This window comes from Hemitrygon akajei, chromosome 3 (genome assembly GCF_048418815.1).
Source record: "Hemitrygon akajei chromosome 3, sHemAka1.3, whole genome shotgun sequence".
NCBI classification, from domain to species: Eukaryota; Metazoa; Chordata; class Chondrichthyes; order Myliobatiformes; family Dasyatidae; genus Hemitrygon; species Hemitrygon akajei.
The window spans coordinates 169,275,761-169,292,530 of record NC_133126.1 but is presented as its reverse complement, the minus strand read 5'-3'; the positions used below and the strand labels follow the sequence as shown (position 1 = coordinate 169,292,530).

At 38.2% G+C, this 16,770-nt stretch overlaps 1 protein-coding gene across 10 annotated transcripts in view; it reads left to right on the top strand.

The window, feature by feature from the left end:
• Window positions 1-16,770, top strand: part of LOC140725615 (DISP complex protein LRCH3-like) — a 144,655-nt gene that overhangs the window by 85,700 nt on the left and 42,185 nt on the right. For 5 of the 10 annotated variants that reach the window (XM_073041285.1, XM_073041280.1, XM_073041287.1 and 2 more), the window contains exons 12-15: window positions 455-616; window positions 3,619-3,675; window positions 10,676-10,735; window positions 15,039-15,119. In XM_073041285.1, coding sequence (XP_072897386.1) covers window positions 455-616; window positions 3,619-3,675; window positions 10,676-10,735; window positions 15,039-15,119 — 360 coding nt within the window. The remainder of the gene's footprint in view (window positions 1-454; window positions 617-3,618; window positions 3,676-10,675; window positions 10,736-15,038; window positions 15,120-16,770) is intronic. The other 5 variants (XM_073041281.1, XM_073041284.1, XM_073041288.1 and 2 more) reach the window with 5 other exon arrangements.

The window sequence follows — 16,770 nt, the reverse complement described above, 5'->3', positions numbered from 1 at the left end:
CCCCTGCATCAATTCTTTCACTATCATTCAAAGTCCCAGTTTGTCCAGATGAGGCAACACTTCACCTGAGTCTGTTGGGGAGATCTACTGTATCCAGTACTGCCAGCGTGGCCTCCTGTATATTGGTGAGACCCGACATAGTTCTTGCAGCATTTTGTGTGTATTGTGACAATAAAACAGGTTGTTTTGTGGACATTACAATTAAGAACCCAAAAAAGGATGGAGATGACTTTTAAATCACAAAGAAAACAGAAATAAAATAGAATTGTGTTCTTTAGATCTTAGCCTTTTAAATCCTAAATTTCAAAATTGCTGTTTCAAATTAAACATAATGGCTCAACTTTAACTCAGTTCTTCATTTGACAACTGAAATTTAATGTTGTAGAAGGGGGTTTTAATGTGAAAATCATATTTGGGTGAAGAAATAAAATGCTTTCAATGCTATAATTATTAGACTTCGAATGCTGGATGCACAGAGTTGGAGCCACAGAAAAAGCGTGAGCAGTTAATGGTTGAACGGACCAGAAGAGAGGCACAAATTGCAGCTGAACAATATGAAGAAGAGCGAATCCGAACAAAACAAATACAGAAAGAAGCTGTTCTTGACTTTGTGAGAGTAAGCAATAACATTTTAACAATATGACCACAATACTTTACAATGGTAATTTTCCAGGTTTAGTCCAGAAAGTACTGATCTTATTTTCTTGTTTGAGGAAATTATCTTAAGTTCTGTTTGCCTTGTAGATTTTGGCCTTTTCTTCCTCAAGTACTCACTTCATGAATTTTAACAGAGCAAACTCAATACGGTGAATTGCTAACCCTTGTTTCACTGTTTCTCAAGGATAATCAAAACTTTCTACAGATTCAACAGATTCCATCCTTAAGTATTCATCTGGAGCTTTATAAGTTTCCTGCACATCCTTGGCAATGTTTACATTGTGTAGCTGAATTCAGAGAAGTTAAGCTGCATTGGTCAAAGTTGCACAGGGGTTTATAAAATGGCTCTTATTTTCCCTCTTGTACCAATGTCACCCATTAAGTTTTTCAAGATAGAAGAATGGGATTTTTATATCACCACATATTATCTTTTCATTTAAAAAACTTACCTGAAATTTAAACTTGCTTCCTTCTCCAGAAGCCAGCAGATAGTGAATAGATATCTAAGTGTTAGTGTATGGCCATTACAGTTCTTTTAGAGATAATCAATCAAGTCAACACTTTAAAAATGAAATTGTTAATCCCATCCAATTTGTTCATCTTTTCACTTTATAATCTAAATTTATTTTGGAAAAAGTAACAACAAACAACAAGTGGAATTGCCGATTCTTTATGGATTCTCCTCAGAAATAGATTTTGGCATGTACATGGGAATTAGTGGCACTGAGGGAGTCTGATAACTTTGCATCTTGAATGCCTGCTTGAATAGGAATTCTATGCTGTTTGTAGCTTTCTCTTGGTACATGGGGTTCAAATGGTGCATGTTACATCCTTGATAAATAATTTAGAATCTACTATGGCCTTGTGCTCTATTACATTAGTTCAAACAAACTTCTGAAAAATCCAGAAAATTAAATTTTCAATTGTATACCCTTTAGTGCATTTGCATCAGAATACTTTGTTCCTGAAATTAGATTTTTGATGTTTATTAATTGCAAACCCATTTCAGAACTGAAGAGAACTATCTGATGTAATATGATTACAAAAGCTTTGTATAAACTACATGTTGGGTTCTTTTTTAATAACTATTGTCACATACCCCTTGACAGGTTAAAGAACCAGCAGAAATGGAAAACACATTGGAGTCTGGTATTGCTAATAACTAATAGTGTTTATTAGTAATTACGCAATACAGTACTATAAATGCAGATATATTAAACAGGTTAGCAGTGATATATATATATATATATATATATATATATATATATATATATATATATATATATATATATACACATACACATAAGTGTGGAAATAGGAACAAAACTAAGCTCTTCCAAACCCAGGGGTGAATGGATAGAGTCTTATGATGTTGAAGAGAGTTCAGTTCAGTTTGAGGTAGTTAATTGAGTAACGTTAGAGAGAGAGAGAGATTTGTAATCCAAAGGTGTATGTTGTGAGAAGGCAATTATGTCGCTATTCCAAAATAACAATAACAGTAGGTTTTATCTCCGAAGTTGTTCCACTCCACACATGACGTATCACCGACAGTGATCTTCAACGAATATCCTTTCAACACAGGTGGTACCACACCCAAATTCAGCTACGGGTCATCCCAAAGTGGTGGCCACAGGACACTCAAACAGATTCCATATATGGATTATCAGCAACAGTAACTTATCACTGAGGTACCACCTTCAAGTGGTAAAGCTACCAACCCAGGCAAGGATTATCACACACAGGTAGTTTCCACACGAGGTTACCCCAAGCACTCAACTGTGATAGCCACTTATCCAGTTCCACAACATACGAAGTAACTCCTACAGTGATTTGCCACAGGGGTGCCTTTCTTCACTGAACTACCACACCCAAACAAGGGTAACACACACAAGTGGTAATCACAGAGTTTTCCACCTCACCAGAGAACCCACTCCTGTGGATTAACTACGTGACAGTCACACCCTCATATTCAAATGGAACTCAAACTCACCCTTACGGGCTACAGAGGAGAGAGTCCAAACAGTGACCTCTTTGTCACTAGGTTTCTTCTGTTTCAAACCTTCCTCTCCCCTCTTCTCTTCCTTTAAAGTCGCCGACTGTGACCATAACCAAGGTGACCTTTCTTCTGTGGTAGAGTTATCGACCCAGGCCAGGGTTGGACACTCAAATAACTCCCCCCCCCCCCCCCATTCCCGCCGGTCACACCTTTTCTGCACTGCGAGAGCCACTGATCGATTTCCCCGAATCAATCTTCCAAAAACCCCACCTTCCTGTGGGTACAACAAAGCTTGTCCAGTGTCCAAAACCGTGTGTCTCTCTGTGTATCAGTGGACCTGGTATTTATCCCCACATGTTGGGCACCAGCTGTCCATCAACCTGCTCCGTCCTCCTCTCTCTGTAAGAGTTTTACAAGCAGGCAAGTGTCCTTGTGGAAAGGTAAACAAGCTTGTAGAGAAACCATAACATCAATCTTCCAAGCATTCTTCTCCTCTCTCTCAATATTAAAATCTCTGCATTCGACACCTCTGTCTCTCTCTCTGTAACAGCTCAAACAGTGTCCAAAAGTCAGTCTCGTTCTCCCGACATTTTAAAGTGATTGTCCACAGAAAATATAAACCCTAGGGGTACATAACACTATATATTTGTATAAATTGTTCAAAGCTTTGGCCCATCATGGTTGTATGGCTGACTTTACTATGTTTGTCCAAGATAACTCATCCTGTGCACCAGTTGTTCAAGTAAACATGATTTTCTCTTGTGTCAGTCACACTGCTTTAAGACACACATGAAAGGTGGAATCATTTCACTCAGCTGAGTTGGAAGCTGCTGGCTTACTCAGTATTTTTTGCGTTTGTAAAATATAAAGACCACTATTAAATATGTAATTTACTGATCTACCATTCAAACAATTTTATAGGAATGTGGTTAAAGTCATAGTGCTTTTGCTCTATCTCCCCGCAGAAAAAAAGTGGCCAGAGCCCTCAGAAACAGAATCCTTCAGGCAGCGATCACAGTGATGTAAGTCTGTGTGCAGGGCTAGATGGATATCAGAGAATAGAGTGACCATTGACATATGCCAGCTCTTTCCAAGAGATAATGTATTTTCACAGAACTTCAGTTCAAAGATACCATTATTGTGAACTATTTACAAAGGGTCCAACTAAGTCATACATTAACTTTTTCTCCTCAAGAGTACTTAATATTTAATTATTGTATTCAGGACATGCTTTGATATCTAGTTATTCGCAACAAAATTCCTTTAAGAAATTTAATCTGAAGGTCAGAGTAATTTACAGGTTTTCTAATATAGATCTGTTTCTAACTATTCTATTATAATAGCCCTTCAATAACAAAATTGTTTTGTAAAGAATATGAGGTTTTCTCACTATTATTCACAGAACTGTCCTATTTTGTTTTACTTATGGAAATGTTCAAAAACAATTTGACCATTTCCACAAATAGAATTAATTGCTTTGCTATGTACAGAAAAATATCAGACTAGTTGTGCAAATCCAGAAGGCACTAGATCATCTGTCCACTCTTAAACCTCCTGCCATTCCATTATCATCACTACACGCATCCCCAACTAAACCCTCTAAATTGTAACTTCTGAAAACTTAATCCTATTTGACTGTATTGTACAGATTTTCCCCACATGTTTGCAGACATTGTGAGCTGGTTGGAGACCTGAACGTAGGCAGTTAATCATGAAGTTTCATCTCTTTTGTTTCTTATGACAAACTTATACATTCCTGGTTAGAACTTATAAAGTTTCTGTGGGTTGATCAATTTGAACAGATCTCAATAAATAAATTTAAAAATTTTTTTAGGAGATAGTTAGACACAAACTTGCTGTTGCTAAATTTCATTACATTTTAATTGTAGGTGTTCCAATACCTGCAACAATTTCCAACTATGTATACCTTTCCTCTAAGTGAGGGTAGAAGATGTAATATTTAGTCAAAGGTCCTTTTATATCCTAATAGATAATAGATAATGACACACTACCAATTCTCTTCCCATCTCTGATCCCAGCTCTAATCTGTGCCATGTCTTCACCATTTCCTCCGATCTACCCCTCTCAGAGGCTGAACATTCTGTCCTCAGCAAAGACCTTGAACTTTGTCCCTCTTTTCCTGCACATCAATGACTTCTACGCCTACCACAACACCAAGCTCTTCTTCTATCACCTCCATCTCTGAGCCTATTCTTTGGCACAGTTTCCCCATCCCAAGATCAGAGAAGGGAAAAGAGTTGACATCAGAGAAGAGGGGAGGATTAGAGTGTTCAGAGAAGTAGAGCAGGAGGCTCCAAGGACCAAAAGGTGACAGGGGAACCTGAAAGACCTAGGGTTGGATGCTGTTGTAGTCTGGCATAGTGCCATCTACCTTGCTGAGGCCAGATGGCAACTCTCAGAACACAAGAACTCGAAATAGGAGCAGGGGTAGGCCATCTGGCCCGTTGAGCTTGCTCCACCATTCAATAAGATCACAGCTGATCTAGCCATGGACTCAGCTCCACCTAGCTGCCTTAATCCCTATAACCCTTAATTCCCCCACTATGCAAAAATCAATACAATCTTGTCTTAAATATACTTACTGAGGTAGCCTCCACTGCTTCATTGGGAAGAGAATTCCACAGATGCACCACTCTCTGGGGAAAAACAGTTCCTCATCTCCATCCTAAATCTACTTCCCTGAATCTTGAGGCTATGTCCCCTAATTCTAGTCTCACCTACCAGTGGGAACAATTTTCCTGCCTCTATCTTATCTATCCCTTTCATAATTTTATATATTCCTAAAAGATTTCCTTTCATTCTTCTGAATTCCAGTGAGTACAGTCCCAGGTAACTCAATCTCTCCTCATAAACCCCCTCATCTCTGGAATCAACCTGGTGGTCCTCCTCTGCACCTCCTCCAAAGCCAGTTTATCCTCCTTCAAGTAAGGAGACCGGAACTGCACACAGTACTCCAGGTGTGGCCTCGCCAGTACCCTGTACAGTTGCAGCATAACCTCCCTGTTCTTAAATGCAGTCCCTCTGGCAATGAAAGCCAACATTCCATTTGCCTTCTTGATAGCCTGCTGCACCTGCAAACCAACCTTTTGTGATTCATGCACAAACACTCACAAGTCCCCCTGCACAGCAGCATGCTGCAATTTTTTACCATTTAAATAATAATCTGCTCTTTAATTTTTCCTTCCAAAGTGGATGACCTCGCATTTACCAACATTGTATTCCATCTGCCAGACCCTTGCCCACTTAATTTACCCATCTATATCTCTCTGCAGACTCTCTGTATCTTCTGCACAATTTGCTTTTCCACTCAATTTAGTGTCATCAACAAACTTACATACACCACACCAAGTCCCTTCTTCTAGATCATTAATGTATATTCTGAACTTTTGCGGGCACAGCACTGACCCCTCTGGTACACCGCTCACCACTGATTGCCAACCAGAGTAACACACCCATGTATCCCAACACTCTGCTTTATATTAGTTAACCAATCCTCTATCCATGCTAATACATCACCCTCCAATTCTATGCATCCTATCTTATGGAAAAGTCTTTTATGTAGCACCTTATTGAGCGCCTTCTGGAAATCCAAGTAAATAACGTCTGTCTGTTCCCCTCTATCCACTGCACTGGTTATATCCTCAAAGAACTCCAGTAAGTTTATCAAACAGGACCTACCTTTGCTGAATCCATGCTGCATCTACCTGATGGATCCATTTCTTTCCAGATGCCTCACTATTTATTCTTTAATTAGAGCTTCAAGCATCTTCCCAACTACAGATGTTAAACTAACTGACCTATAGTTACCTGCCTTTTGCCTACATCCTTTTTTAAACAGTGGTGTGATATTTGCCGTTTTCCAATCCGCCAGGACCTTTCCAGAGTCCAGAGAATTTTGGTAAATTATCACCAAAGCCTCCACTATAAATTCTGCCATTTCTTTCAGTACCCTGGGATGCATTCCATCAGGACCAGGGAACTCTTCTATCTTCAGGACCAAAAGTTTGTTCAGCACTACCTCTTTAGTGACAGCTAGTGTATCGAGGTCCTCATCTCCCATCACTTCCATAACATCTCTCTTTGGCATGTTAGATATGTCCTCCACCGTGAACACCAACACAAAATACTCATTCAAAACCTCAGCCATTTCCTTATTACTAAATGTCAATTCCCCCTTCTCATCCTCCAAGGGACTTGCATTCACTTAAGCCACCCTTTTCCATTTTATATAATTATGAAAACTTCTGCTATCTATTTTTATATTTTATGCTAGTTTATTTTCATAATCTAGCTACCCTTTCTTTATTGCTAGCTTAGTGGTACTTTGTTGCTTTTTAAAGTTTTCCTAATCTTCCAGTTTCCCACTACTCTTGGCAACTTTATGTGCACAAGCTTTTAGTTTGATAGCTTCTTTTATTTCCTTAGTTATCCAAGGCTGGCTTTCCCCACCCTTACTGTGCTTGCTTTTAACTGGAATATACTTTTGTTGAGCACTGTGAAAAATCTCTTTGAAAGTCTTCCACTGTTCCTCAACTGTCCCACCATATAACCTGTGTTCCATATCTACACTAGCCAAATCCTCCCTCATCCCATTGTAATCTCCATTGTTTAGGCATAATGCACTGGTTTTAGATTGAACTATTGCACACTCCATTTGAGAAATTCAGTCATTCTGTGATCACTTTCCAAGAGGATCCCTAACAAGAAGATCAATAATTTTACCAGTCTCATTGTACAGGACCAGATCTAAGATAGCACATTCCCTTGTAGGTTCAGTAACATGCTGTTCAAGAAAGCCATCAATAGATGCATTCTATGATGTCTTCTTCAAGACTGCCTCGACCAACCTGATTCACCCAATCTATGTGCAGATTAAAGTCCCACATGACAATTGCAGTTCTGTTCTTATATGCCTCAAATATTTATCTGTTTACTGTAATGTTATTATTTGGTGGCCGATAGACAACTCCCACCAGTGATTTTTTTTTTCCCTTTAACTGTTCCTAATCTCTACCCAGATGGATTCAGCATTCTGCTTTTTAGATCTTGTATCATCTCTCGCTATCACCCTGATCTCATCTTTAATTAAGAGTGTTACCCCACCTCCCTTACCTTCCTGCCTATCCTTCCATATTACCTGATATCCTTGGATATTTAATTCCCAATCCTCCCTACCCTGCAACCACGTCTCTGTAACGACCACTAAATCATAATTTTTGTACTAATTTGTGCCACAAGTTCACCACCTTGTTTAGAATGTGACAGGCATTCAAAATAAGTGCCCATTACACTCATTGTGCTTTTGAAATCTTGTAATCTTTTACTCTTTTGCACTTGACTTTTTTTCACTCCACCCTTACTTTTCTCTTTTTATCTTCATCTTTATCCACGCTTTATTATTTTATCCATACTTCTCCAATCTGTTGAACCCACCCCCCTACTATTTAGTTTAAAGCCCCCCTCTCTCTCTATGGCCCCCCATTTCTTCCTCTCTGCGACCTTTTCTAACTTGCTGCTTGAAAAGGACCCCACTCAGGACCATCAGAACATTGTCTCCAGCACCATCACCAACCACATCAACTCTGGAGATCTCCACTACTCATTTCTGCTTCCTTCCAAGATCCAGAAACCTGACTGGCTGGGTAGGCCCATTGTTTCTGCCTGCTCCTGCCCCACTGATCACATGTTCACATATCTCAATTCCATTGTATCCCTCAGTTCAGTCCCTTCCCACCTACCTCCATGACACTTCACATGCTCTCGATCACTTCAGCAACTTTTGATTCCCTGGCCCTGATCGCCTAATCTCACCATGGATGTACAGTCCCTATACAATCCCCCATCAAGAAGGCCTTATAGCGTGCCACTTCTCTCTTGATAACAGACCTGACCAATTCCCTTCCACCACCACCCTCATCCGTTTGGCAGAACTGCCCCTCGCACTCAACATCTTATCTTTCAGCTCCTACCACTTACTCAAGTTGTAGCCATGGGCACCTGGAGGGGTCCCAGCTATGCCTGCAGTTTCGTTGGATAAGTGGAACAGTCTATTTCTCAGTCTTCCCTGGTAAAGCTCCTCTACTCTCTCTGCACTACATTGATGATTACATTGGTGCTGCTTCATGCACCCGTGCTGAGCTCATCAATTTCTTCAACTTTGTCTCCAGCTTCCACCATGCTCTTAAATTCTCCTGATCCATTCTGATGCTTCCCTTCCCTATCACAATCTCTGTCTACATGTTTGGAGGAACCAAACTACCTTCTGATATTTTTTATAGGCCTACTGACTCCCATGGCTATCTTGACTATACCTCTTTCCATCCTGTCTCCTGTAAAAAATGCCATTCCTTTTTCTCAGTTACTTTGTCTCCATCATATCTGCTTCCAGGATGGGAGCTTTTCCAGGACATCAGAGATGATCTCCTCCTTCAAAGAGCGCAGTTTCCCTTCCTCTGCTATTGATGTTGCCCTCACCTGCAGCTCTTTCATTTCCCAGACGTCTGCCCTCACCTCATCTTCCCATCGCCTTAATGAAATATTTCCTCTTGTCCTCACCTACCACCCCATGAGCCTCTGCATCCAGCACATTATTCTCAGCAACTTCCATCTTTAATAGAACCCTACCAAACAGATCCTTACTTTCTCCAATTCCACCACCTCCCCCCCGACTCTCTGCTTTCTGCAGGGATTGCTCCCTCTGTGATTCCCTTTTCCATTCATCTCTCCCCATTAATCTCCCTCCTGCAAGGGGCTAAAGTGCTACACCTGCCCATCACCTCCATAATCAGGGCCCCAAACAGTCCTTCTAGGTGAGGCAACAATTCACCCCGCAAATCTGTTGAGGTCATCTACTGTATTGAGTGTTCCCAGTGCAGCCTCCTATACATTGGTGAGACCCGATGAAGATTAGGAGGCCGCTTGTTGAACACTTACACTCCATCTGCAAAAAGCAGGATGTCCTCCTGGCTGACCATGTTAATTCCAATCTCCGTTCCCAATCTGACATGTCGGTCCATGGCCTCCTGTACTGCCACGATGAGGCCATGCTCAGTTTGGAAGAGCAACACCTCATATTCTGTCAAGATAGCTTACAACTTGATGGCATGAACATCGATATCTCCAACTTCTGGTCATTTTCCTTTCCCCTTCCTTATTCAATTCCCCACTCTGACCCACCAGTTAATTCTTCTCCTCTCACCTCCCACTGGTACACCTCCTTTTGCCTATGGTCTACTCTCCTCTCCTATCAGGTTCCTTCTTCTCCAGATCTTTACCTTTCCTGCCTATCACCTCCCAGTTTCTTGCCTCATTCCCCCCCCCCACCCCCCGTCTTACCCACCTGGCTTCACCTGTCAACTTCTAGCTTGTCCTTCTTCCCCTCTCCCCACCACCTTTTTGTGGCTTCTTCTTTCCTTTCCAGTCCTGATGAAGGATCTCAGTCCAAAACGCAAAACTGTTTATTCGTTTCCATAGATGCTACTTGACGTGTTGAGTTCCTCCAACATTTTGTGTGTGTTGCTCTGGATTTCCAGCATCTACGGAATGTCTTGTATTTTAAAAGTAAACTTTTTTTCCTAGAAGCAAGTTGCTGATCAACGTTCCTTGCTACTAAAAGAGTTTTACTAGGTTGCATTTAACCCACATCAGTTCTCTTTCACATTAGACTAAAATTTTCCCCAATTCTTTTACATATAAATATTGTAGTATGTACAATTTGATTAATTGGGCAAATTATCTGGATCCTGGGTAGTTTCAGTTGTGAGTGCATGAGTCATGGTTTTTCTAAATAATGACTTGGTCCTTGGCAGCGTAATATGTTAGATGAAGTGCACAGTTTAATTTTCTGCAATTGTTTGGATTCTAAAATCAATAACTTAATTAATTGCACATACGTAGGTTTGATTAACTCTATTCCAGTGCTTGTCCCTACATTTGACTATTAAGGTTACTTGTTGTATTTTATTGTATTTATTCATCTTTTTCCCCATTACCCTTCCCCAGCACCCCAAACATTACCCTGTCAGACGGTCTCAGCACACAGATGATAGCGCCTTATTAGTGGTAAGAGTGTGCCTGCATGGATTAGCCTGTATTATAATAGAAGTTTAGATTATAGAAATGGCATGCCATGCAATCTTTCAGTCAGATTGATTGAATAGCACAACCCACAAAAAAGCTGTTTGCCATCACTGCTGTACATCATTATGACAGATATGTAAACAAAGTTTCTCTCCCAGTGATGGAAAACTCATACATTTCAAACCCTTAATACATCCTATAATAATAACTAAAGATAGGCAAAACAAAGAAATAAAAGAAGTTTTTTATCTTGCATTTAAATTAGGTGTGAAATTAAACAGAATTAAATCAAGCATTTGATTGGAAGAGAGATAGTGCTAATGTTCTGTTACTTGATCCCATTTTAAGTGCTGTTCCACAGACAAAGTTAAGAGTGCAATGAGTTGGAAGTTGAGTGTAGTGCTGCACTTTTCTTTCCTGTCATTTTTTCTTGATTTTTGACTCCTGGTTATTCTAATATGATATAAACAGCCTCTCTGACAAAAGTCTATAAATAGTTTACTTGAGATCAGTTTAGTTTTAGTTTTAGATCAGCTTTGTTTAGTTTCTTGTGGGTACAGTTCCTGGGAACAAAAAGCCCTCAGTTGACATTTTATTAATTAATGATTGAAGTGAGTATTAGAACAGAGTAATAAAATTTGAATTACTATGATTCTGCCACCATATGCATGGTGCCATGATGCCTGCTTAACATCTAATGTATTATTTTCCTGGGAATACTTTATGTTGGTACTGTAGAGGAGTTGTTACCATTCTCATATCTTCAATTTCAAAACAAAATGATGCTAGAGATCCTCAATAATACAACAAAATAGACAGGAAAACCAGTAATATGTAGATGCGCTGTTTCAATGTTGTGCAGGGAAAAACAGTGTTCTGTTTTACTGATCATTTAACTGAGTGGATTTGCTAATTTAGAATCCTTAACAAATGTTTTTATCAGATTTTGTATGCAAAGGTATACAACACTTCACTTTAGCTTAGCTAAAGCTTTGGCTTTGGAAGTCAAATTTGACTTTTGATGCCTGATATTTTGATAGATCCCTTAAAAAATTGAGTTTCATATTTGAATAAAACCACATTTTCAGTTAGTGATGCAACACTCTCAAGTTGAAAACCATATATTTTGCACTATGTCATGAGGATCACCAAAACAAAGGGGAAGAAGTACTGCACTGTTGTGTTTACATTGGATCATGAATGTAGGTGAACAAGAACAAAAGGTTATAGATGAACTTAGAATAAAAATGGAACAAGAACATAAAGTGTAAACAGGTAGATTTGGTGTACAATCTATTTGCTGAAGATTTGAACCCTGTTGGTAAAACCATTCAAACAATTGAGAGAAAGTTGTGTATTAAACCCTAAATCTAAAAGGTAATCCACAGCAAAATGTACATCTGACTTTGCTAGACAAAGATAAGAAATCCCCTCAGCAGCAGTATAGGAATTCTCCCTGATGATTTGATTAAGCCAGTCAATATAACTTTTACCTTTGATTTGGATCGGAATTGAATACCTTTTTTTTTGTAGTACATCACTTGTTTTAATGAAAGATTTCTACAATTCTTGTGATTAAAATAACTGTATTCCTACCACCTGATAACAAAAAATCTGGTAGTAGTTTACAGGATAGAAAATTAATCCCAATTCAAGTCTATTACTTAATTGATTCTGCACTTGCATTCCAAAATGACCTGAGTGAAGATGTGAAAACTTCCTGAAAATCAAATATTTGTGAATATAGCATGTTTAAATTAAATTTGAGAAAGATTGATGTGGTTTGTGCTATTCTCATTAGTTTTATGTAGAAGTGATTTGTTCAGTTACCTGATTGACTTGAATCTGTAGATAATGCTGTTCTGACCTGAACAGGGAGGCATGGAATTATGTCATGTTTTGCGTGGAGTTGCATGTGCTCCACACTTGCCTGAAGTTCTGTCTGCCATAATAACCAATGGGCTGTTTATTGGTAGAGTCGGGAGCACGTAGAAATCATCAAGATGCATGTTTATATCTGTGTTATAAAAGAAGGTACATAATACATATAGAAGTTTTTGGGCTGCCCTATCATCTAAATGCTTATTGTTTATTAATTTTTGCAGCAACTACACAAAGTCCAGCATGGAATTACTTTTTCAAAATTTCTATCTTGGGTCTCCTTGCAATAGAGTATTTTGGTCTGTGTGTCTGAATGATTAAGTGCAGTTTTAACTGGATTTTTACATTTCATTTTCAGTTTCCGGTTTTACTCACCTTGATATATCATATCTGTAAATTTTGCTTACTTAATCCAAATTCTTTTCAGGTTAATATAAAGATGCACATAGCTCCCCTTATTTCTACACTTTTTTTTTTGTAGATTTTTATTTGTCTTCGTCATTTTTATGGTTAGGTTAGTTTTTATTCAAAGGGAATATTTTTTGTAGCCATGTTAGCTTTCATTCTTCATTGTTTGGCCACTCTGAATGAAATGTCATCTATATCATGTCATTTCAATAATAACAGTAGTCATTTTGACACAGGTCTTCTGTTTCAAATAATTTATATCCAGAATGCTTAAGAAGGGCGGTGGAAGCTGATCTCATTGGATTCATATTTAAAGAGTGGGAGTTGAAATCAGGACTACATGAATAGAGCTAGGGAATACCATTTACAAGTTGACATGGGCTTCATCTATATGTAGTGACTTTTCAAAAATCTTTTGAGATTCACATGTTTATAGAGTATTGTATATTCTTTTGGCAGAGAATTGTTGGTTGGAAGGTGAGAATCGTTTCATATTGAAAAAGCATTTGCTTTTCTTGCGCTTCCACAAATTAACCTCCTATTTCTAGGTGGAACCCAGCAATAGCTGTCATATCATATCTTTTCATTACTTCTGTTACCTTAAAAGATTTGTATTTCAGGTGCTGCAAAAAAGTGTGGGTAAAAAAAGATTTTAAAAGTCCGCAATTTATAAAACAATGCTTTGAAGTAAGACAAACAGTATGGTGAATAGAAAATTTTGTATGTTGGCATAGTTGGTTATTGTCATTAGATGACAGTTACCTTGATTATTTTGTGGCTAGTGATTGATTATATTAACCATACTTCATCTAGTTCACTGAAGATTAATTGAATAATATGAATACATGGTAGTGCAGACCTGAATTTATGATTATACTGTAATTTAGGAATTCTTGTAAAATACTTTGTTTTGAACTATATGGAATTCTGCCTCTGATCCACAGTAATAGTTTGGTGATTTTCTCAATGAATTGCCAAGTTATTATTTGCAGGGCAGTTTAGTTAAAGGTGTAGAACTAGAAACCTAACATAGGTGACCATCAGGTTAAGAGAAGAGATACAGTAACAGAAAAGCTGACTGCTGGAAACAGGGCTGGTTATATGGATAATGACAAATTAAAGTGAGGGTTTTCTCTGAATATGTAGAGGAGTGTGTCGAGTTTGCCCATCATTGATCAACTTTATCTTAGTGGAATAATTGCCCATCACTTAAAGGCAAATGTTTTGTGCTTACCACTTTCATTTTTGCCTGTACATCATGTTATCATTTCTGACTTAACTGATTATTGACAATCTCCATAGAATTTGCGTTTCATTTTTATGAAAAATTATGTAAATGGCTGTACATTTTGAAATGCTTGCTATTACCATATCTTGGAGTTATACAGGGTAGTAACAAGCCCTTTGAAAACCATGTCCACACTATCAAGTACCCATCTTCTAATCGCACTTATCTACGCTTGGTACATGACCTGTGAATGTCTTGGTTATTTAAGTGCTCCTCTAGATTATACTTAAACATTTGTGAGAATTTTTTCCTCTAGCATCCTCGTTTCACCCAGTGAAATGCACCGCAACTTTGGGTGAAAAAATTGTTCATTATAATGCGTCTAGACCTTTCATTGCTTAAATTTACAGTATGTTCCCTTTAATTGTAGTGTTTTCTGTACCTGTGCTCATAAATTTGTATATCTTTATCATATCTCCTCTCAGCCTTCTTGACTTTATCTTAGTGGAATAATTGTCCAGCCCTTAAAGGCAAGGAAAGTAGTTAAGTTCTGCTTGAGTTCATTTAACTTGCATTTTTGTAAAATCTTTACCATGTAATTATATTATCTGTAAATCACAAACCAAGCCTTAGCAAGGAAACATTATTGTTATAATCCAGAATATGTTAGGCATCTATCTCAAAGGCTGTCGTTAGCTGTTTTTTTTTTTTGGAAAGCTCTTGGACTTTCATGCTTATAGCTCTGTCCTCTGCTTCTCTCTGTAACAGAATGGCTTTGAACCGCACTTCTTCTTTGAGATTGATAATAACACCAATACCATTAAACGGAGGCCTGGCCCTCACACCAAGGTGACTTAGCAGCTTGTGTGGAGTTTGTGGCTTTGTATAGATTCTTGTTTTACTTTGTATTCTTTGCATGAAGTGGTGACTGAGTATGGCTTCTTTCACCAGACCAGACTTTACAATATTATTTTAAAAAATAAAAATTGTCAGATTAAAGGGATTTGAAACTATTTGCCAACTTCTCTTCATGAGCTGTTTGAGAGAGATACTAATCAAGGAAGGATGAAGTGATTACAGGTCTCTCAATGTTTGAAATAAATGTCATTCCAAACAATACTTTGAATCACACAGCATTTGAAGATATAATTGTTTAGGCAATATAGATGGATGGTGAAAGATTCTACTCAATCTGCATGTGAAGATTAACATTTGAAATATAAACCTATCTTAATGATTCCTGCCGTCTTTTTAGAATTCTAATTGGAATTGTTTATTATTGTCACATAGATACAGTGAAAATCTTGTTTTACATACTGTTCATACAGATCAAATCATTACACAGTACATTGAGGGAAAAATGATGAATGTAGAGTAAATAATAACAGCTGTAGAGAAAGTGCACGGCAGGAGAACAGTAAGCTGCAAGGTCATAACAAGGTAGTTTGTGAGGTCAGGAGTCCATGTTTTCACGCCAGGAAACCATTCAATAGTCTTATAAAAGCAGGTAGTACATACTTTAAAGCTTTTAGATCTTCTGCCTGATGGAAGAGGGAAGAAGAGAGAATGTCTGGGGTGTGTGGGGCCTTGAATTATGCTGGCTGCTTCACTGGAGGCAGCAGGAAGTATAGACAGAGTCCATTGTGGGGAGGCTGTTTTCTGTGAAGTTTTGAGCTGTGACCACAAGTCTCTGCAGTTTCTTACAGTCACATGCAGAGCAGTTGCAATACCATGCCATTATGCATCCAGATAGGATGCTGTCCATAGTATATGAATATAAAATATCAACAGGGACATGCCAAATTTCTTTAGCATCCTGAGCAAGTAGAGGTGTTGATGAACTTTCTTGGCTGCGCTGTGTATGTGGCAAGACACTACTCCAAGTGAAGCTCTCGACCCACTTTACCTCAGCACAACTGATGTGCACTGTCCCCCTTCCAGAAGTCAATGACCACCTTTTTTGTTCACTGACATCGAGGGGAAGTTTCTTGTCATGACAAAATGTTTACTAAGTTCTCTGTCTCCTTCCTGTACTTCAATTCATCATTATTCTGAATGTGGCCCACTGCAGCAGTATCATCTACAAACTTACAGATAGAGTTAAGAGGAGAATGCAGTCACACAGTTGAACATCACTTTGTCCAATGTACATGATTATATTTTATTGAAAATAATATTTTCACTAGTTGCTAGATTAATGAACTAACCAGAAATTGTGAATCTTGAATTTTAAAACCATTTCCTGATCTTCTAATTGTTCTTAAGATTTTTCTATCTAGTTTTGCAACAGAATTTTTTCCCACATTGCAATGTTTCACATTTTCTTTAATATAAAATCATTAATGATTTTCTTTGAACAGATTTCCAGTAATTTATAGGATTTTTATAGAATATTTTCCTTTAATTGTTCACATTATTTTTTGAAATGAATTGTAGTGTGCCACTATTGTAAAATTATATTCTGCAGTGTCAGTTGCTGTATTGAATGTAAACTGGAATA